Here is a 23,359-nt window from a genome sequence, read left to right as displayed (position 1 = left end):
ATAGGCCCTGTAACTGAGAGAGGAGGTGTGTAAACATTCTATAGGCCCTGTAACTGAGAGGAGGTCTGTAAACTTTTCTATAGGCCCTGTAACTGAGAGAGGAGGTGTGTAAACTTTCTATAGGCCCTGTAACTGAAAGAGGAGGTGTGTAAACTTTTCTATAGGCCCTGTAACTGAGAGAGGAGGTGTGTAAACTTTCTATAGGCCCTGTAACTGAGAGAGGAGGTGTGTAAACTTTCTATAGGCCCTGTAACTGAGAGAGGAGGTGTGTAAACTTTCTATAGGCCCTGTAACTGAGAGGAGGTGTGTAAACGTTCTATTGGCCCTGTAACTGAGAGAGGAGGTGTGTAAACATTCTATAGGCCCTGTAACTGAGAGGAGGTGTGTAAACTTTATATATGCCCTGAGAGAGGAGGTGTGTAAACTTTCTATAGGCCCTGTAACTGAGAGGAGGTGTGTAAACTTTTCTATAGGCCCTGTAACTGAGAGAGGAGGTGTGTAAACTTTCTATAGGCCCTGTAACTGAGAGGAGGTGTGTAAACTTTCTATAGGCCCTGTAACTGAGAGGAGGTGTGTAAACTTTCTATAGGCCCTGTAACTGAGAGAGGAGGTGTGTAAACTTTCTATAGGCCCTGTAACTGAGAGGAGGTGTGTAAACTTTTCTATAGGCCCTGTAACTGAGAGAGGAGGTGTGTAAACTTTCTATAGGCCCTGTAACTGAGAGAGGCCCTGTAGGTGTGTAAACTTTTCTATAGGCCCTGTATAGGCCCTGTAACTGAGAGAGAGGTGTGTAAACTTTCTATAGGCCCTGTAACTGAGAGAGAGGTGTGTAAACATTCTATAGGCCCTGTAACTGAGAGGAGGTGTGTAAACTTTCTATAGGCCCTGTAACTGAGAGGAGGTGTGTAAACTTTTCTATAGGCCCTGTAACTGAGAGAGGAGGTGTGTAAACTTTCTATAGGCCCTGTAACTGAGAGAGGAGGTGTGTAAACTTTTCTATAGGCCCTGTAACTGAGAGAGGAGGTGTGTAAACTTTCTATAGGCCCTATAACTGAGAGAGGAGGTGTGTAAACTTTCTATAGGCCCTGTAACTGAGAGAGGAGGTGTGTAAACTCATGTTGGTTTTTGATTGTAAACTATGCCCCCTTAGCCCTGTAAAACACAGAGAGGAGTTTCTATAGGCCCTGTAACTGAGAGGAGGTGTGTAAACTTTCTATTGGCCCTGTAACTGAGAGAGGAGGTGTGTAAACATTCTATAGGCCCTGTAACTGAGAGAGGAGGTGTGTAAACTTTCTATAGGCCCTGTAACTGAGAGAGGAGGTGTGTAAACTTTCTATTGGCCCTGTAACTGAGAGAGGAGGTGTGTAAACATTATATAGGCCCTGTAACTGAGAGGGGAAGTGTGTAAACTTTATATATGCCCTGAGAGAGGAGGTGTGTAAACTTTCTATAGGCCCTGTAACTGAGAGAGGAGGTGTGTAAACTTTCTATAGGCCCTGTAACTGAGAGAGGTGTGTAAACTTTCTATAGGCCCTGTAACTGAGAGAGGAGGTGTGTAAACATTCTATAGGCCCTGTAATTGAGAGAGGAGGTGTGTAAGTGTGACTTTGTGAGTGTATGTCTCACCTTGTGACACCAGCTTCACCTCCCTGCTGACGGCGGCCAACTCGTTCCTGGCTAGGCAGCGGACGGCCAGAGTGTTCTCAAGACGCACGAAGATCACCTGGCTCTCCAGCTGGTTGTCCTGATCAAAATGCGCTTCCACAGTGATATCTGTGTCGTTTGTTGGCAGGGGCACCCACTGAGATGAGTCATTGGCGCAGCTGGACAGGGGAGGAAGGAAGAGTAAAGACACGAGACCTGATAGCATGACATTATCACATTGGGCATAGTAGCATATGAAGTGGCCAGTGAGGTAAACAATGTACAGTAGGTGTATTTTAATTTTAAGGAAGAAAACTGGCTATTGTTGGAGTGAAAGTGAGAGAACAGGGGGAAAGAGGAAGAACGTGGGGTTGTGAGAGGGTAATCTTACTGTTTTATGTTCTTGCAGATGAACCACTCCACCTCAGGAGTGGGCATGCCTCCAGCGATACACACTACAGACTGGCCCGAGGCTGAGCCATGGTGGAGGTCCATCAGGTCCACAATGACTGCAGGTACTGGACACAGACAGAGAAAGAACAGGGGGTCAGACCACAATACAGACAGTGACAGAAGAAGCGAGGAAGAGAGGGGAAAAAAGAGAAATAGAGAAAGGGGGTCAAAGAGAGATGGTTAGGAAGTTATGGGTGTTTGGGACCACAGGTGTCAGTGAGATAAAGGTAAATGAAAATTGAGGAGTTGGAGCATTCCTCTGCCTCACCTTTGACCTGCAGGCTGAAGCTGTGGCTGTGGGTCTGGTTCCCGTTCTGCACTCTGATGGTGTAGTTCCCACTGTCCTCCTCTTTGGCCCGGATCAGGGTCAGAACACTCAGGTACCTACAGACACAAAACACCATGTATGGTTACACTCTAATCTCATGTGATCGCTGTTAAGTCTGTCATGAGAGACTAGTTCCAATCTAACATCTCACCACACCACACCTTAATAATAGACATCTGAACATCCTAGGTGAACTGGGGAACCTGTTATTAGCCACAGAGTTTAGTGTGCAGGACAGTGGTTTATCATATCTCTTCAGTCAGTGTTGAGTCATGTTAGAGCAAGTTTCACCTGGTCTCGCTGAGCTGCTGGAGGCTGTTGGTTATCTCAGCCGCCACATAGTTGAGGGGGAGGCCATCTTTGAGCCATGTGACCTGGGCGCTGGGGAATGAGTCGATGTCGGCCCGGAACTCTCTGCTCTCATCCAGGTCTGCTGACTCCTGAGAACTGAACACAGGGCGCAGCGACACAAATGGGCTCTCTGTCAGGACAGAAAATGGAGAGAGAGAACCTTTAATTAAATATGTACAGGTCACAGCTAGTTAAAACAATCTACCAGTTCAAGCAAGATGATAGACCAAGATTATTGCCTTGTTATTAGGTTAATAAACAGTGACAAAAACGTACCATAGACAGTGATGGCCAGCTCCTTGGTCTGGCTCTCATTGCTGATGATGTCAGTAATGGAGCAGGCGTAGATGCCGCTGTCTTTGGCTGAGGCCTGGGGGACAGTCATGATGTACTGGATCTCCTGGTCCCTCTTATTCTCACGCACCGACTTCAAGCCACGGTTCACCTGACACACACACAGGGGACACACACACAGGGGACACACACACAGGGGACACACACAGGGGACACACACACAGGGGACACACACAAGTTAGACCCATCTATAATCAAACAAACAAATGTATTTTCAAATGAATCAATTCATATGCTCTCCAAGAAGAGAGTAATAACTATGTACAGTATGTGCTGTTGTTTACCAGTTTTCCAGGGTACTTCCAGTGGTCTTCCAGTATCTCAGACCCCCGGGCCACACAGGTCACAGTGATGGTGTCTCCCACCAAGAGAACAGTCTTCAGGGCCTTCAGCTCCACACGCAGCTCCGACCCCCCTGCCCAGCCGTGGACGATGTACTCCTCACTGAGGTGCTCCTCTCCATTGACGAGGGCCTTGCAGACATAGGTTCCTGCACTGAAGAAGCCCACGGCGCCCCTCTTGCTGTCGTAGACAGTCATAGGCACGGCCTGCTGGGTATCAGTGTTGACCAGGGTCACATTGGCACTGGGGTCTGACACGCGACACTGGATCTCCATCTCATCGTGACCATTCAGGACGTGGTTGCCAAAGGGCACCAGAGAGGGGACAAAGGGCACCTCTGGATCTGAGGGGGTGAGAAGAGGGCATGGTAAGTTTCTAATCATTCAAACGTCTTACATAGATTTAACTCCAACACCACAGTGATGTCTTCCCTATACCTGGCACATATATGTAGATGCTGCTGTCCTCTCCCTCCTCAGTGGAGTTCCCTCCGTTGTAGAAGCAGGTGTAGAAACCAGTGTTTGCCGCAGTGGCGTTCTCTACGGTAACCGTGGTGATGAACAGGCCGCTGTTGTCCTCCTCTGTCTGCTCTGATAGGTAGACGGGCGTGTCCCAGGCCAGCTCGGCCTCGCCCCTGCAAGTCAGAGTGAAGGGGGTGTGGAGGGGAACAACCATCTCCTCTCTCTGGGGGATCAGCACCGGAGCTGAGGCTGGCTGGAACAGCACTGGGGCTGAGGCTGGAAGGCACACACACAGGCAGACATATGGTCAGATTTAGGATTATTCTGAGACAATACACGCACACTGACACATTCACAATTCCTAACACATTTGAACACATAAATGCATGTTCACACACATGTAAAAGTGCATTTTCACTTGGCTTGAAGTTATTCTCACCTTTCACTTTGAGGGTGAAGGAGAACTGGGCAGTGTGAGGGATGCTGAGGACCATGATGGTGTAGTTACCACTGTCCTCCTCTAGTGGCTGCCGAAGAGTCAGAGTGCTCTGATGTCTGAGAGATGGGCAGAGAACCACTTAGCTCAGTCCAGCACACACCACACAAAGGTCCACAGACACACAAAAAAACAGCTTTGCTATAAACAGCTGTTGTGATCTTACTTGTTCCCCTCCAGACGGCTGGTCTTGGTGAGGAAGTAGCTGTTCTCAGTGATGGCGATGCCATCTTTCAGCCAGGTGACTTTAGGAGCAGGGAAGGCTACAATACTGATAGTGAACTCTGTCTCCTCCATCATACTGACAAACTCCACCACTCCAATCCCACTGTGGTCCAACATCACAAAGGTGTTCTCTTCTACAGAGAGAAGGGGTGGAAAAGAGAGGGGAGGAGAGGGAGAGGTAGTGATGAAGAGTGGGGTAAAGTGAGAGTGAGAGACAAAAGAAAGAGAGAGTGATAGAGAGGGGACACAGAAGGAAGGATGAGAAACGGAAAAAGATCAATGAAATTCTGGCACACATCTGTTGAAGCCATCCCATAAAGCATTGGGGCTGTTGAAGCCATCCCATAAAGCATCCCTTCCCTCTAGCACGTCAAACTGACACTGATAGGCAGGATGAATTAACTCTATGCTTTTATGTGAATTCAAGGGGACTACTTTTAAAGACTTATTCCAAGAAGTATGATGGACCCCAAGTCGTTTCTGTTTAATACATCTACAGCGAAGTGGTATTGGTAGTAAAGAGTAATGCTGTTGAAGGATAAGCAATGTCTTGAGTGAAATTGACTAGTGATAGACATTATGCATATGTTTTCAAAATGAGTTTTTGATTGGCCATAAGGAGGTGAGAGTGTACCAAAGACAGTGACAGCCACCCTGTTGGCTCTGATCTCTCCACTGAAGTTGTTGGTGATGGAGCACTCATACACCCCACTGTCCTGAGAGGTGGCTGCTGGGATACTGAGGGTGTAGACCACTCTATCAGGCAGAGTCTGTTTCATCTGGACTGCATCCACAGCCTAGATAGAGGAACAAAAGGAAGGAAGATGAAATACACTATAGACACACTCACACACACATACACCGTCTATAACCATCTCTCGGGAATAAAAAATCTTGTCTCTATGCTCTTCTCCACCTTTTTACAGGTTTAGAGATTAATTCTGTATGTCAGAGCAGTATGTCTCTCTATCGGTCTGTGAGCTGATGGGGAAAACATGTGCTGGTCCACAGGAGATAAATCAGGACCCCAGGGCCTTTAAATGCCTGTAATTGCATCTGAGACCAAAGCCAGGAATCAGGAGTCCGGTGCTCTTCTTACCCTAACTGTCTCTGGAAAAGGGCTTAGGAATCCCACCGCTAAAACAGACGCTCTGTCACAACGTGCAGCAGGGATTACTGAACAGAGCACACAAAGACAGAGGTGCACACACACACCAAGACTATCACTTCAGACAATCCACTATCTACACTACCATCTACACTGACACACAAACTTAAATGAACTACATTTATATTATATCGGTTATATCTGCAGGCGGGCAGGTTTAGGGTCATTAAATATTGTGTGGATGAAGGGCAGGTTTAGGGTCATTAAATATTGTGTGGATGAAGGGCAGGTTTAGGGTCATTAAATATTGTGTGGATGAAGGGCAGGTTTAGGGTCATTAAATATTGTGTGGATGAAGGGCAGGTTTAGGGTCATTAAATATTGTGTGGATGAAGGGCAGGTTTAGGGTCATTAAATATTGTGTGGATGAAGGGCAGGTTTAGGGTCATTAAATATTGTGTGGATGAAGGGCAGGTTTAGGGTCATTAAATATTGTGTGGATGAAGGGCAGGTTTAGGGTCATTAAATATTGTCATTAAAAATATTGTGTGGATGAAGGGCAGGTTTAGGGTCATTAAATATTGTGTGGATGAAGGGCAGGTTTAGGGTCATTAAATATTGTGTGGATGAAGGGCAGGTTTAGGGTCATTAAATATTGTGTGGATGAAGGGCAGGTTTAGGTTTAAATATTGGGTCATTTAATTAAATATTGTGTGGATGAAGGGCAGGTTTAGGGTCATTAAATATTGTTAAATTTATTTAAATATTGTGTGGATGAAGGGCAGGTTTAGGGTCATTAAATATTGTGTGATGAAGGGCAGGTTTAGGGTCATTAAATATTGTGTGAAGGGCATTTAGAAAATATTGTGGGATGAAGGGCAGGTTTAGGGTCATTAAATATTGTGTGGATGAAGGGCAGGTTTAGGTCATTTAATATTGTGGGATGAAGGGCAGGTTTAGGGTCATTAAAGGGCAGGTTTAGGGTCATTAAATTATTGTGTGGATGAAGGGCAGGTTTAGGGTCATTAAATATTGTGTGGATGAAGGGCAGGTTTAGGGTCATTAAATATTGTGTGGATGAAGGGCAGGTTTAGGGTCATTAAATATTGTGTGGATGAAGGGCAGGTTTAGGGTCATTAAATATTGTGTGGATGAAGGGCAGGTTTAGGGTCATTAAATATTGTGTGGATGAAGGGCAGGTTTAGGGTCATTAAATATTGTGTGGATGAAGGGCAGGTTTAGGGTCATTAAATATTGTGTGGATGAAGGGCAGGTTTAGGGTCATTAAATATTGTGTGGATGAAGGGCAGGTTTAGGGTCATTAAATATTGTGTGGATGAAGGGCAGGTTTAGGGTCATTAAATATTGTGTGGATGAAGGGCAGGGTGTGGATGAAGGGCAGGTTTAGGGTCATTAAATATTGTGTGGATGAAGGGCAGGTTTAGGTTTAAATATTGGGGATGAAGGGCAGGTCATTAAATATTGTGTGGATGAAGGGCAGGTTTAGGGTCATTAAATATTGTGTGGATGAAGGGCAGGTTTAGGGTCATTAAATATTGGGAAGGGGCAGGTTTATTAAATATTGTGTGGATGAAGGGCAGGTTTAGGGTCATTAAATATTGTGGCAGGTTTAGGGTCATTAAATATTGTGTGGATGAAGGGCAGGTTTAGGGTCATTAAATATGAAGGGCAGGTTTAGGGTCATTAAATATTGTGTGGATGAAGGGCAGGTTTAGGGTCATTAAATATTGTGTGGATGAAGGGCAGGTTTAGGGTCATTAAATATTGTGTGGATGAAGGGCAGGTTTAGGGTCATTAAATATTGTGTGGATGAAGGGCAGGTTTAGGGTCATTAAATATTGTGTGGATGAAGGGCAGGTTTAGGGTCATTAAATATTGTGTGGATGAAGGGCAGGTTTAGTGTCATTAAATATTGTGTGGATGAAGGGCAGGTTTAGGGTCATTAAATATTGTGTGGATGAAGGGCAGGTTTAGGGTCATTAAATATTGTGTGGATGAAGGGCAGGTGGGTTGAATAAAGAGAAAATAATACATTTGAAAAATCTTTAAATATATAATTCTTGTGCACTTTATATCTATAGGCAACATTGAGGTTTTTCTTTCATTATTTTAGGCTATCTGGCATTAGTGCATAAGTCTAAACATTAGGACCTAACTGTATTCGTGCCAAATAGCCTATATGCCAATCGCCAAATGCTTTTGGGAATGGGCAGAAAAGGTTCATGTCGAACTAGGGAGGCAAATAGGATCATGTCTGAGGTTTATTCAAGAAGAGAAAAGCTGTGAAATGGAGAGTTGAAAATAAAGAGAAGGGAGGGCCAGAAAAGTCATGTTTGGGAAAGATTTGGGGAAGTGTTTAAAGAGGATGATAGCGGTGCTGGCAATGTTATGTGTAAAGATTGTGAGATGCTATACAAATTCGACAGTCACAAAACGGGACTTCAAATAGGCCTAATAGGCACGTCAAGGGAACTGTAGCCTACTCTGCAGATGAGTTAAATGGAAACTGAATTCTGAACACTGACTGTAAGTCTATAACCTCTCACATAGACTTAATATTAACCCCTACAGAATTAAGCATTTCTTGCTGTAAAATGATACAGTAAATGTAAGCAACATTTTTACTTGGGAACAGGAGTGGAGAAATATGATTTATTTATTTCAGCATCTTGAGAGAATGTGAATATGCAGTTAGATACCGTCTGTAGAGGTGCTTTCTTTATCAGCATCATAGTATGACAACCACATAAAATATTCATCCAAGCCGAACTGAAAACTTATCAGAAACATGTTGGGTCATTTTCACAGTTTCTTTTATTTAATTTTGAAATTTTGCACAAAACATCTTTCAATTTATTTATTTTTTATTGCATTTTCTCGTTTTGAGGTATTGCATTTTCTCGTTTTGAGTTATTGCATTTTTAGTTATTGCATTTTCTCTAATTGAGGCTGTTCTGATGTAAAAGGGGGGGTTGGACAAATGTTTTTGCCTGCACTAGACGTTTTTATTGTGATTTTACAGGGGGTGCTGCAGCACCACTACTTCGCACGGCTATGGGGGTGAGGCCTTGCCTGTTTCCTGGGGTGGAGCCACTGCTGCTGATTGGGCAGTCCTGGAGGTGCCACACAGGTGATGTTGAAGGGTTCCCCCAGTCTCACTGCCTCTTCGCTGGCCTTCACCTCCACATGGACTTTCTCCATCTCTGTACAGACCACCAGGGGAGGGAGGAGCAATATGGTCAACAGGGACAATATGGTAATCTACAGGCCTCTGCATGGTATCCCCCTCTCTGAGTTCACTGCAGGCTGATGGCATCACATTCTTTCTGTCTGACTACAACTTTGTGAAGTCATCTCCCCAGTACTAATGACATGATGTCATCTCATCTCTCTCTATCACACACACACACACTCTCTCTCCCTCACTCACTCTCTCTATCTCTCACACACTCTCTCTCGCTCTCTCTCTCTCTCAGTAGTAAACAAGTCCAGGGTGTTAATAGCTGGCCTCAATATCATCCCTCTTTCTGGGCCTAATGCTTTTATTCAACCATGTCTCTGCTCTAAGGCACGAAAAAAAGATGACCGCTTTTTTTAACCAATGTGATATTAAAACTAAGCAGCATTTGTCATCAAACAAATCATGCACATCTGGACTCCTTACGTTTGTTGGCCTCCACGGTGTAAGTGTCACTCGTAATTGTCATGCTGTTCACGGTGGTCTCACAGATGTACAATCCAGCGTCCAGGTTGCCAATGAAGCCGATCTTGTTCTTATAAACTGCGTCCACCTCTACTCCACTCGGAGCGCTCTTTAGGACCACCTGGGATTGAGGGTCTGACACCCTGCATGGGATGATGGTTCTATTGGGATAGACTGGGACTAGCATGCGATATGGCTCCTCGGGCACAAATGGAATCTCGGGATCTGAGGAACAAGGCAAGAACATGGTTGTTTGGTCAAAAAGCTATCAATATGGGAATTCATATAATAGGATAGAATCACAGAGCATGGATATGACAAACAATTTCACTATATTTACCTGGGACGAAAACGTATATGAACGCATCATTGGCTACGCCATCCACCTCTTCATCGCCCTCTTTGTCTTGGTATTTGCAGGAGTAATATCCGGTGTGTGTCACAGAAGCGTTGTAGATGAAGAGCGTGGAGGTGTAATATCCAGGCAAAACGAATGTGTCGTCCGGTAGGGGCTCGACCCAAGCAACGTTCCTTTTACCAGTGCAGCTGATGTTGAACACTGAGAGCGGCTCAAGAACAAACTCATCTTCAGTTGATACAATGGTCGGTGTGGCCAGCCCGCGGGTAACTAATGGAAAACACAAGTTCACTGAATGTCGATAGTGTTTTCAATACAAAATATTGGACAGGTTTGTTTATTTAACAGTGATAAAAACACATGTCGAAAGGAAGAGGCAAGTTGGGTGCGCTGGCAGAATATTTTCAGGTTATAAGAACCAAGAAACATTTTGACTTACTTAAATGAGTTTCTTACCTGATAACAACCCAAACAAGAAAACCCCAATGATGAGACATGTCTTCATTTCATCCATGGTCACGGATGGTTAATTCTGCTGGAAGAGTTTAAATACTTGCACATCAGACATGGTTCCACCAGATGTTGCAAACACAACACTAGTATCTGTCTAAGCTTAGAGAAAATGTGTTGATTTATGGGAGAAGATACCCCTGTCTCCACTACCTAGGGCTTTTGGAAAATATTGCAATTTAATCAATTAAAATCAATAGAGGGGCTTTTACTGCTCCAGCACAGCAGTAAAACTGACTGGCTCTATCCTGTCTCCAACTATAGCCTACTGTGGCACACCAGGTCTTGTAAAGCGCACACTGAGTAATCTTGTTGAGCCAGCGTGATGATTACACTGGTTTGGTCTCAGAAGATGTTTATAAAAACGTTGGACATGGTTGAATCAGCAAAGTGGCGCCAACGTCTATTTTTTGCCAAGAAGAGCTGGAATTCAATTCAGGCTCTGGAAGTCGCTAGGGGGCGACATAGTTCACGTTTCGCCTGCATCAAGCAGTCATCTGTGGGCTGTAACTTCTTTCTCCAGCAGGAAAGTTACATTATTGTTTGTCATTTCGCCGGAAATGGAATAGCCTATTTCTGTGGCAATGGCCAGGTATAGGCCTAGACTACAAACATGCCAACTGTATTAGGCTACTGTATAAGGCTATAGAGCTATAGGAATTCTGTGTTCTAACAGCATCAATTAACACAAATTGTAAGTACTACATAAGTCGAAACAGAATTTCAGGATAGATTCTGATGTTTCAGTTAACAAATATGTTTGCATCTTGACTTATTCACTGCAACATAAAATCTAGACATGGCTACCATAGGCTTTTAAACCAAGTAACTCGACCCAACTAACTTTTAGGCTGTTAAAGAACTCGTCCATCCAGGTTTAATCGTGCTTGCTGTCATGGGTCTGTGGTCAACAGACATTCATTCCCCTGGTACGAGCGTTATCTCTCTCTCTCTGGTGCGCGGGACCCTGGATTCCATCAACGCACGAGCTGAGAGAGACGCAACTCCAAACACAGGCGCGCTTAACTCTGAAACGTTTATATACCTACCAGTTTTACTCTAATCTATTCAATAGAAACACTTAGTTTAAACCTAATTTGTGACGATAGGATAATTCTTTTAAAATGTATTCTAATTGTTATCTCCCATTGGCTCGATTAAAATACATTATTTTAATCCATAATCAAAATCCCCTTTGTCTCAAAACGTTTGCTGCTACTTTTAACAGTGTAGGGCTAAGTGATTAATTTGAGGTAGTCAGCTCTATCTCACCCGGGACTGGCTAATTATCCCTGGCAAACCAAACCAAGGGTTAGAGAGGGACTATAATTAAGAGACCCCTCTCTTGAAGAGAAGTCTGTATGACAAATATTCGCGTGGGAATCCTGATTTATACACTTTGACACGTTTGCGCATATTTTATATTCCAGCCGAATGTGCAAATGTAGGGCTTGTGAGTCTTCTCCTTTTCTCGCCCGAACAAAACACTACAGTCTCAGCAAATGTGCAGCCTGCCAAACCCCCCTTCTGCTGCGCTTGACACTTTGGAGCAACAGCTGAGAGATGGTTGATCAGCTCTCTGTCCTCCACAGACACTTAAACTGTTAAATTCAAACCCCCATGTGCAGAATTGATTTCCATGGGAATATAGCAGAGACATGTCTAAATGTAGCATTTTGAAATGAAGAGGATGGTAAAGGGCATTGGGGCAAGCAATAGCCTACACTCAAAAATGTCCAAGGCAGTGAGTTTCACTGATGGAAAACTTAAAGATTTGTATCTAACTTGACTGTTACAGTCGTGCAGCGCGCAACTCTATTCTATTGCAATCTTAACAAATATGCACATATTTTCTGCATGTTATTTGGCCATTATTAAATTATAGGCTAATTATGAAGAATTATCTTGGGGGGAAATGTAGGCTATTTGCATGTTGTTTTCTGGTGCACTGAAATTACATCCAACTAGGAATTGGTTCCACTCTATAGGCTACTATACTTTTTTTAGTGGGTTAAAAAAAAACTTCTATCTACTTTTGAATTCCATTCGGGTACAGCTTGCGTCCAATCTCAGAAAGCAAATGGCAAGGTACAATATTCAATTTAATTCCACACATTCCAAGCGCAATAACGAAAACAACTTGAAATCCAATTTCCAATGTGTTTTCCATTAGATGTCAAGGCAGGCAGCAGCATCCCACAATGGACCCTCAGTCCTTGAGGTGACACCTCCAGCTGTGAGGCCGAAATTGAGCGCTTTTATCCAGCCGAGTCAGCGACATCTCTCCGCTTGGCATCCGGAGGTGAGACCATATGTTTCATGGGAAACTGAATCCCGTTCAAAGCATAATTCATTATGCATAACGCATAGCCTGCAAACTAATGCATCGTCAAAGTTTCAATAAGTTTACTGGAACGTTTCCCCGTAGCGAAATTAGGCGAATGAAAGCCCCCAAAGTGTGATGGATGATGGATCAGGTCAGATTAAGAATTTCTTCTTGGTAAAGTTTTCACAATATGGTGCTATCCTAGTAAACTAGGCTATTTCGTGAATATTCACTAAGGCGGACAAATTGAACTAGTCTAAAAGTGTCCAGTTGGATAACCTTTTTATTTTAGCAGATTTGAAATTCTCTCAATTGATAGCCTTGTTGAGAAAATAACAGTTAGCAAAAACAAAAAATATTTGCTAATTTCTTTTAAATACAAACCTCTTAAATTCCCTTGGATTATGTGTCTTGATTTAAAATCCCAATAGAATGAAATCAGGAGCATAAAAGCGCTCCGATCGCCTCAGTGAAGGCTCCTCTACTGAATTGTGTTGCAGTGGTAGTAATCCTATGGCCACGATCCTTCACTGTGAGAGCTAGCATATGTGCGCCCCTCCATCTGCGTCCACTGCCGCGCACACAATGTGCTTGAGCTACAGCGACCAGTAATTGATTCAATGTTACAGCCCGTCCTTTCCAAAAAAACTAATCATCTGGCTCAAAGTAAATAACTCTCAGGAAATGACCCCCCTCTCCTCCCCTACAGGAGGCTCCAGCTCTGGGATTCCTTTCAAAATAAGAGTCCTGTTTTCTCCGAGACTGGAGCTGGACTCTGCTGGGCAATGATGTAGGAAAGAGGGACGAGAAATAAATATGCACAAAAATCCGGTGTCGAGCTTATTTTCGAAGAAAAGCAAACGATATAACTTATCAAGCGACATTGGCGGATGTCTTCATATAGATAAATACATGTCACCATTCCGCAAATACGCAAAGGTAACATTAAAATGTACAAAAAACATGTTGTTTCATGAGTTATTAAGATATAATGTATTTGCCTTCTTATAAACAGGCTATTGTTCGTATACACATATAATTATATGGTAACAATACTTGAATGGAGTTTTGTTCGAACATTAGTGCTCAGTTCATTATCACTTTTCAAAACATGAAACTTGCTAACATGAACGTCCAAGCCTCCATTGTCCACAGGGGGCGCTCCAACACCAGGCACTACACACACAACTCAGCTCTCTCTTCCTCTCTCAAGTCAACCACATGTTGACTTCATTATATTCCCAAAGAGGGAGGTATTTCCAGTTATTCTTATTTTTTGGGCAATTTCTTATGAAAAAAACGGAGAAATGTTCGTTGTGTTTTTTGTTTGTTGCCCGTTTGGCACAGTTTCCTCTGTTGTTTGCCGACTCTGTGAAGGTGTTTTGTGACCCCAGCCCCCTCTCCCCCGGCCCTGAGGCTGGCCTAATAGCTGGTATAAAGGGTCATTATGAATTACCTATCTCACTGCACTCAGGGATGTGGAGCCAAGTCAGCCGACCAGGCCGTTTTTCATGGAGTGGAGCCCCGGGGCTGACCACCCCCAACCCCTCTCTCAGTGGCACTTCAAGCGGTGCCCGGCACTTCCAGCTGGGCCCTGCCCGTCCCGCAGCGCTCCCCTTCCAGAGAAACACATATCTCCAGCCGCTCAGCGCGATGACTTCCACATGTTCCCTCAGCCGAAGCGCGAAAAAGAACAGTATTCCTTGTTCTCCAAAAAAAAAAAATCGCATTTTAGTGCCTCAAACTGGTAGTGTTCCTTACTGAAGGCTCTCCTCTTATTTTACCCTCTACAACAACACATTCATAACGCCAGTCCATTAAATAGTACGCTTATTTACTTAAAGTTAATTGTTTTTTTGGAATTGTGATTTGTAGTAAGCCTCGACATACAGTGGGCTATAAAAAAACTGTTCCAATGCATTGGTGCAAAAATCAGTTGTATACATATTAAGGTTAGTGTGTAGCCAATTTCTTTCAGACATTTTCCAACTATGTAAAAGGTCATGCAAGCTGGCTTTTGAGGACGTTGTTTGTGATAACTGGCTCATCTAAGGCACTTCCCATGTTAATTAATTTCTGTCACATTGCGCGATTGTAAAACAAGTACAATGGAGTTTTGTGGATGTGATATGATTACATTTGGACGTTAATTCAGCATTCCACATCTTTAAACAGAGTGAAATGTAATCTATGGCAAAAAATGCGCAACCAAGAGTGACTGTTGAGTATAAATCAAATCAAAGCAAATTGTTTTTGTCACATGCATCGAATACAACAGGTGTAGTAGACCTTACAGTGGAATGCTTACGTACCCTTAACCAACAATGCAGTTCAAGAAATAGAGTTAAGAAAATATTTACTAAATAAACAAAAGTTATTTTATTTTATTTAAAAGTGACACAAGAAAATTACATAACAATAACGAGGCTATATACAGGGTCAATTTGCGGGGGTACAGGTTAGTCGAGGTAATTTGTACATGTAGGTAGGGGTAAAGTGACTATGTATAGAAAGTGACTATAGACTATGCATATAGCACACATGTACGCGTCCACAAACAAACACACACACACACACACATTTCCTAGCATTACTTAATACATCATTAGGCTTATTACAGTCTACAGTAACAATCCAGAAATATAATTCATGAATTGTGTAGCCCAGTTACGAACTGTTGATCAGGATGTCCACATTTATTGACTGCCAATAAGAAAAGATGACCTGTGGAAATTACATACTTCTACTTAGAAGCAAACATCCACAAGGGGGCATTCAAATGTTTATGGTTTCTACTGGAGGCATTGTGATATATGAGCCTAAACAGTGTTTTTTCCCAGACCGGTTCATTGTTTGAACCCAGCATCATTCAAAATGAAGTAGTTTCAGTAGCATATAATAAGCCCATAGAAATGAATTAGAATAGGCTATCTAAGGTTATGCCACTGTTCCTGCTTTTCTACTGTAACATTGTTACACTAGTGCACCCATGTGTTATACTAGGGAAATTGTGTTTCCATAGCTATAAGGCTGACAATGAGGACTTGTGAAGAGAAAAATCAACAAACTCTGCATAATCAACAAAGTTGCTTTGTGAGAAGGTGTTAAAGTTCACAGACAGTCATTGTTATGTAAATGAGTGCTGAAAAGTACCAGTGACCTGGCTTTGGCCCCTTGAGAGCAGATCCAAGCATGGCCCGACAACGCCTAGATCACACCTACAAAGTCATTGCGTAATGGTACACCAGAAGTACATTCATTTCCAATGGAACTGAATTTACCTTGCAGAATCGCATTGCAGAGGCAGTTGTTGTGCGTTCTGTATGGTGCATACATTGAATAAATCAAATCAAACTGATTTGTCACATTCGCCGAATACTACAGGTGTAGACCTTACAGTGAAATGCTTACTTACAACTGCATTGTTGGGTTGTAAGAAAAATAAGAGTTAAGAAAATGTTTACTAAATAAACAACCTTTTTTTTTAAGTAACACAATAAACTAACAATAACAAGGCTATATATAAAGGGGGTACCGGTACTGAGTACAGGTTAGTCGAGGTAATTGAGGTAATATGCACATGTTGTCAGGGCTTTCGTCATCCGATGAGGAAGAGTAGTCGGACCAAAGCGCAGCGTGGTAAGTGTTCATGTTTGTTTATTGAACTGAACACTAATACAAAATAACAAGAGAATAAAGAAACCGAAACAGTCTTGTAAGGTGCAAACACTAAACAGAAAATAACTACCCACAAAACCCATGTGGGAAAAAGCTACCTAAGTATGGTTCCCAATCAGAAACAACGATAGACAGCTGTCCCTGATTGAGAACCATACCCGGCCAAAACAAAGAAATACAGGACATAGAAAAAGGACATAGAATGCCCACCCAAATCACACCCTGACCAAACCAAAATAGAGACATAAAAAGCTCTCTACGGTCAGGCCGTGACACATGTAGGTAGGGGTAAACTGATTATGTATAGATTTTAAAAAATAAAAATAAAATAATAACAGCGAGTATGAGCAGCGTTAATAAAGTGGGGAGAGGGGGGTCAATGCAAATATGGCTTTTATGGCTTGTGGGTAGAAGCTGTTAAGAAGCCTTTTGGACCTAGACCTGGAGCTCTGGTACTGCTTCCTGTGCAGTAGCAGAGAAAACCATCTATGACTAAGGTGGCTGGAGTCTTTGGCAATTTTTAGGGCTTTCCTCTGACTCCACCTGGTATAGAGATTCGGGATGGCAGGATGCTTTGCCCCAGTGATGTACTGGGCCATACACACTACCCTCTGTAGTGCCTTGCGGTTGGATGCCTGAGCAGTTGCCATACCAAGCTGTGATGCAACCAGTCAGGATGCTCTCGATGGTGCAGCCATATAACTGTAGTCCATGATCATCTTCTTTGTCTTGATTACATTGAGGGAGAGGTTGTTGTCCTGGCACCACACTGCCAGGTCTCTGACCTCCTCCCTATAGGCTGTCTCATCGTTGTCGGTGATCAGGCCTACCACCGTTGTGTCATCGGCAAACTTAATGATGGTGTTGGATTCGTGCTTGGCCACGCAGTCGTGGGTGAACAGGGAGAACAGGAGGGGACTAAGCACACATCATTGAGGGGCCCCTGTGTTAAGGATCAGCGTGGCATATGTGCTGTTGCCAGCCCTTACTATCTGGGGGTGGCCCGTCGGGAAGTCTAGGATCCAGTTGCAGAGGGAGGTGTTTAGTCCCAGGGTCCTTAGCTTAGTGATGAGCTTCGAGGGCACTATGGTGTTGAACACTGAGTTGTAATTAATTAACAGCATTCTCATGTAGGTTTTCCTTTTTTTCAGGTGGGAAAGGGCAGTGTGGAGTGCAATAGAGATTGTGTGATCTGTTGGGGCAAGCTTGACTGGATCTAGGGTTTCTGGGATAATGGTGTTGATGTGAGCCATGACCAGCCATTCAAAGACCTTCCTGGCTACAGACGTGAGGGCTACGGGTCAGTAGTCATTTAAGTAGGTTACTTTGGTATTCTTGGGCACAGGGACTATGGTGGTCTGCTTGAAACATGTTGGTATTACAGACTCGGTCAGGGACAGGTTAAACATGTCAGGGAATACACTTGCCAGTTGGTCAGCGCATGCTCCGAGTACACATCCTGGTAATCCATCTGGCCCTGCGGCCTTGTCAATGTTTACCTGCTTAAAGGTCTTACTCACATCGACTATCTAGAGAGTGATCACATATTCGTCCAGAACAGCTGGTGCTCTTATTCATGCTTCAGTGTTGCTTGCCTCGAAGCGCGCATAGAAGTAATTTAGCTCATCTGAAAGACTTGTCACTGGGCAGCTCGTGTCTGGGGATTCCTTTGTAGTCTGTAATAGTTTGCAAGCCATGCCACATCTGACGAGTGTCAGAGCCGGTGTAGAAAGACTAAATCTTAGTCCTGTATTAATGCTTTGACTGTTTGATGGTTCGTCGAAGAGCATAGCGGGATTTCTTATAAACGCTCCTTGAAAGCGGCAGCTCTACCCTTAAGCTCAGTACTGATGTTGCCTGTAATCCATGGCTTCTGTTTGGGGTTTGTACGTACAGTCACTGTGGGGACAATGTCATCGATGCACTTATTGATGAAGCCGGTGACTGACCAGATGAAACCTGGAACATTTTCCAGTCTGTGCTAGCAAAAAAGTCTGGTAGCTTAGCATCTGCGTCATCTGACAACTTGCGTATTGAGCGAGTCACTGGTACTTCCTGCTTTAGTTTTTGCTTGTTGGAGGGTATCAAATTGTATGTGGAGAATGCTTGACAGAAATGGTAACAGAAATGATAGCGTAAATCCTCGATCACACCTACAGCATCATTGCACAAAATGGTAAGTAGCATCATCTGGATATGTGTGCAACGAAAGTTCAATATTCACCTTCTGCTACCATTTCTGCCAATCCTTCTATGCATACAATTTGATGCATACATTAAATAGCAGCGTTCCATTGAAAATGTATGTACTTTTGGTTTACCAAAACGCAATGACGCTATCGATGTGATAGAGGCGTAAGACTCGGTTGCCGGCCTGTGTAGATGGAAACAGAAATGTCTGAGCACAGGAAATTAACCAACCTATAGAAATGCATCATGGTGAGACTTCTAAACAGCAGTTTAGGAAAGCTCTCCAAGTTCAAAACAGACTGCATTACAGACATGCTGACCACACCGCTCGCGTCGCATGCGCGAGCGTTGCAAAATAAATGTACACATGCATGTTATTCAATCATTGCACTCACACTGCTTACTCGTCTCAGCGAGCGTCTGCATGGCCAGGCGCTAAAATAGAAATAGGTTCTATTTGTGACACTCAACGCGCTGCAAGTTTGGCCTCTCCCATCTCCTCATTGGTTTTTAGGAGCATATACCCACATGCCATCTACTCATTGGTGTTTAGGAGCATATACCCACGTGGGTGATTGAAAGATGAACTGACGTCCACATTCCAGTCGGTTGTAGTAATGCACTGTGAAGTTGGTTGCCAACCACCATATAAAGTCCAAAGAAGTAAAAAAGAAGCCTGAGGAAGGAGGAGAGATGATGAGAAAGGAATTTGGTTTACCCGTTTTATCTGTGGATTAATTGTCAGAGTAGAGGACCTTGTGCATTTCAGGTAAATAACAACCCAATGTTTATATCCCAGGAAAAAAATAGCTAGCAACAGCAAGCTAGCTAGCTAAATTGCCATAAATGTTAAATTATTTTCGACCTGTCCTCAAATTAATATAATTGGTTCAGAGTTTGTTTTGATATTTCAACCTGCTTGTCCTGATTGTGTCTGGTGTGGGGGTTCAAAATCAACATGCGCGTGATGGAGTATGCAGGCACACGGTTTGGTCAGCATGATAGGCTATTATACGAAGAAAAAAACATTGTTTTATACACAAAAGTATGTGAACACCCCTTCAAATGAGTGGATTCAGCTATTTCATCCACCCCCTTTGCTGACAGGTGTATAAAATCGAGCACACAACCATGCAATCTCAATAGACAAACATTGGTAGCAGAATGGCCTGTACTGAAGAGCTCAGTGACTTTCAATGTGGCACCCTATAGGATGCCACCGTTCCAACAAGTCAGTTCGTCAAATTTCTGCCCTGCTAGAGCTGCCCCTGTCAACTGTAAGCGCTGTTATTGTGAAGTGGAAACATCTAGGAGCAACAAGTGATAGGCCACACATTATTAACGCTACAGCATACAATGAAATTCTAGACAATACTTTGCTTCCAACTTTGTGGCACCAGTTTGGGGAAGGCTCTTTATTGTTTCAGCATGACAATGCCCCAGTGCACAAAGCGAAGTCCATACAGAAATGATTTGTTGAGATCTGTGTGGAAGAACTTGACTGCCCTGCACAATGCCCTGACCTCAACCCCCTCAAACACCTTTGGGATGAATTGGAACGCCGACTACGAGCTAGGCCTAATCGCCCAACATCAGTGCCTGACCTCACTAATGCTCTTGTGGCTGAATTGAAGCAAGTCCCAGTAGCAGTGTTCCAACATCTAGTGGAAAGCCTTCCCAGAAGAGTGAAGGCTGTTATAGCACCAAATGGGGGACCAACTCCATATTGATTTTGTAATGAGATGTTCGATGAGTAGGTGTCCACATACTTTTGGTTTTTAGGTAAGGTTTTACAGGGATGGGCAGCTCTGATCAAGGTGGGGGCCACAAAAAATCTGAACTCATCATGAGGTGCCGCAGTTGCTTGCAAGTCTGTCTACCCACATGTGCATATATCAATTTTATAACAAATTTCATACAATTCTACCAGTTTTTCCATGGGACTGAGAGGAAAATTTGCAGTTTTAAAGCTAATTTCCTGCAACTCACTCTATAAAACAGATTTTTGCCATAGGGTGGAGAGAAATGTTTACAGTTTTTAAAAGGATATCTGAGGGCCTTCAAAAGGAGGGCCGGGGTCCGCATGCAGCCGCAGGCTGCCATTTGCCTATCCCTGCTCTACCCAGTGGTCAATGCATGGTATAGGGCTATCTGTCCCCTCTAGCCTGTCCAGCGTGCTGAAACGTGGTCTCCCAACTTGGCAAAAACTGATTGAATCGAAGTTGTTGTTGCCATGTCATTTCAACAACAGAAATCAATGTTACAACGTTGATTCAACGTGGAAAACTAATTGGATTTGCAAAACATCATCAACATAAGGGAATTTTTTATTTTTTTCATCCAACTTTTAATATAACTCCAATGACGTGAGGACATTTTTTTTTATTGATTTCATGTTGAATTGACCTTAGTTGACAACTCAACCAAATGTAAATCAAAACTAGACGTTGAAATTAAGTATATATTTGTTTCGCAGTGCGCAAAAGCTGCAGCCTATGCAAACACAAATGTCCTTATCTTAGTACTCTAACAACATGAAAATATATCGTGTAGACATCTTTCTTTGGCTTAAAAGTTTCGCCCAGATGACAGAGAACACAACCTGTAGAGATCTGAAAAACTGATATTAATTTACAAGGAAACTTGGGCTTGTAGTTACAACCCCCAGTCTATTCTATAAATATATACTTTAATGGACCTCAATACATCACCAAATTACTTGTTCATATCAGCCAACATTGATGTTTCACAAACAACACAGACTTCGCAAAAAGTACCATGTAGGCTATTTATCCGAGGCCTATAGGTCTAACTTCACCTGGCTCAGTTGTGTTGATGTCTGTTGATGAGTGTTGCTGGGCGGGCGACCTGCATTTGCACGACCAGCGGAAATGACACAGTGACTTAATTGTTTGCTCAAACCTGGGGGGCAAAAGTCATTCTAGTTCTGGGTATTTGCCATCATCCCTTTTTCTTATTTTTACTTTCTCTGAGTTAGGTAACCAACTGAAAGAGAACATGTTGCCATATGCATTGTTCCTCATTTTCAAAAGGTATTTTGTTATCTTTAAGTTTTGTAAACGTTGGCCTGCAATTGTAAAGCGAAATCATATCTTAACCACTCATAAATCATTTGTCCACAAATTACGGATCGTGACGCCCATAAGATAAACCCTTTGCAGGTTACCTTTTAGACTTATGAGACCAACCATTCTGCTGGCAAAATGCCTCTTGTGTTAGTTATAGCCTATCACACAGGCTATATGTGGAACAAGGAGGAACATTTTAAGCATTGTTAATTAATCTGCATATTAAGTAGGCTAAAGGTAAGACATGTCTTAATCATATTATTGGCTAGTTCTAGCGTATTTGGTATATTTTCAGTCATTCGACACGGTCATTCATTGATACATAGTCTGCGTGTAGGCCTCCAATTAAAGAAGGTATGCTCTGTTATCCTAACATGCGTTTAAAACGCAGAGAACAGGTAAATCATTTCCAGTAGGCTGTTAACAATGGCAATTATTGTGTATCTAAAATAAATTAGACAATACATTCTGAAGTAAATGGATACTCTTATCCATTTTAATTAAAATTACAGATATTTTCAGTCATTTGAAATGGAGCAATTTTTAACAAAATGTGACAAATAAATGAATTACTCGCAAATTTAGCAACATTATATATACGCACAAGACAAAGAATTTAATAGCTCTCAAATTCAAATGGTAAAATGTCCCTCTAGCCACATCATAGGCCTAACGTAGGCTATACAGTTTAAGCACATATAGGCCTATCATTTTATAGACAAGTGCAACAAATAATCTGGATGTCAAACCCAGGGTCATATGCTGCTATCCTAACGTTTTATCAATCCTTATTGGAAAACTCCGCTTCGTGGTGGTCAGAGGGGCTTCGTTTTTTCGTTTCTTCTTTTTTCCACTTCATCCGCCGGTTCTGGAACCAGATTTTGATGTGTCTCTCTGTCAGTTTAAGTGTGGTGGCTAGTTCATATCTGCGGGGCCTGGATATATACTTGTTAAAGAGGAACTCCTTCTCCAGCTCCAATAACTGAGCCCGGCTATACGCGGTGCGGCTCCGCTTGTATTCGTCCCCGTTCTGGGAATAACCACCTTAAATTAAAAGATACATGCATATAAAAGGTGTGTCGTTGTTCAGTTAATCTATCTAGACTGTGTTTGCATTTTTACGCTAATGCTATAACCTTGTTTATTTCAGGTTAGGCCAAGTTTTGAGGCCTTGTGAAACATTTTCTTCCATCTAATCATTTTACCTGTCAGACAAAATCGCGTCACAACTATGTATGTTGTCAAATTGCACCTATAAAGTATTCTGCTCACCTGGGAGTGATTGGTATGAGTGAACTCTGGAGCTCCTCATCCAGGGGAATGGCACTTGTGCCGGGGACTCTACTTCCACCACTAGGCTGTCTCCTGGATGGTAGTCGTTCGGTACACGACCCTGACCTGTCAGGTATTCCTGTTCCTGGGTCTGTGTCTGAACAGGCCTCGAGTACTGACAGGGAGGTAGATCGTAGGGCAGTAAAGTTCCCTTGCTCCGGTGCTCGACAGAGGCACAAGGTGGCATGGGGATCCGTACCTGCTCGGTGTCACCGCTGTAGCGACAGGAGGGCGGGTTATAGTCATACTCTTCCGGTGACTGCAGTTGGAAGCGCTCACCGTCATAGTAAATATCCGAGGTATCCATTATTGAGCAGATTTTCCCAGCGATAATTTTTACAGGATGTCCATGTACGTCCCTGCAATATATCCTTCAAGTGAGGCCACAAC

At 43.1% G+C, this 23,359-nt stretch overlaps 2 protein-coding genes across 3 annotated transcripts in view; both read right to left on the bottom strand.

Moving 5' to 3' along the window:
* LOC118380692 (platelet-derived growth factor receptor alpha-like) overlaps positions 1–13,329 on the bottom strand; it is a 35,170-nt gene extending 21,841 nt beyond the window's left edge. The window contains exons 1-15 of one of the 2 annotated variants that reach the window (XM_052459902.1): positions 13,065–13,329; positions 10,301–10,379; positions 9,827–10,114; positions 9,448–9,711; positions 8,856–8,986; positions 5,289–5,451; positions 4,596–4,788; positions 4,373–4,488; positions 3,910–4,209; positions 3,415–3,815; positions 3,053–3,221; positions 2,717–2,906; positions 2,366–2,481; positions 2,036–2,162; positions 1,627–1,823 (exon numbers count right to left, since the gene is read on the bottom strand). In XM_052459902.1, coding sequence (XP_052315862.1) covers positions 1,627–1,823; positions 2,036–2,162; positions 2,366–2,481; positions 2,717–2,906; positions 3,053–3,221; positions 3,415–3,815; positions 3,910–4,209; positions 4,373–4,488; positions 4,596–4,788; positions 5,289–5,451; positions 8,856–8,986; positions 9,448–9,711; positions 9,827–10,114; positions 10,301–10,358 — 2,713 coding nt within the window. In that variant the 5' untranslated portion in view covers positions 10,359–10,379; positions 13,065–13,329. The remainder of the gene's footprint in view (positions 1–1,626; positions 1,824–2,035; positions 2,163–2,365; positions 2,482–2,716; positions 2,907–3,052; positions 3,222–3,414; positions 3,816–3,909; positions 4,210–4,372; positions 4,489–4,595; positions 4,789–5,288; positions 5,452–8,855; positions 8,987–9,447; positions 9,712–9,826; positions 10,115–10,300; positions 10,380–13,064) is intronic. The other variant, XM_052459908.1, reaches the window with a different exon arrangement.
* Positions 13,330–22,103: 8,774 nt separating this feature from the next.
* LOC118392534 (pancreas/duodenum homeobox protein 1-like) lies at positions 22,104–23,357 on the bottom strand. The gene is made up of 2 exons (XM_035784588.1): positions 22,910–23,357; positions 22,104–22,681 (listed from the first exon to the last, which is right to left on the bottom strand). The coding sequence occupies exons 1-2, from the start codon at positions 23,274–23,276 to the stop codon at positions 22,419–22,421; spliced, it is 630 nt and encodes a 209-aa protein (XP_035640481.1). The 5' UTR covers positions 23,277–23,357; the 3' UTR covers positions 22,104–22,418.
* Between the last annotated feature and the right edge of the window lie 2 nt (positions 23,358–23,359).

The sequence above is a fragment of the Oncorhynchus keta genome, chromosome 1 (assembly GCF_023373465.1).
Source record: "Oncorhynchus keta strain PuntledgeMale-10-30-2019 chromosome 1, Oket_V2, whole genome shotgun sequence".
Lineage (NCBI taxonomy): Eukaryota > Metazoa > Chordata > Actinopteri > Salmoniformes > Salmonidae > Oncorhynchus > Oncorhynchus keta.
This window is presented reverse-complemented; position numbering and strand designations above follow the sequence as displayed.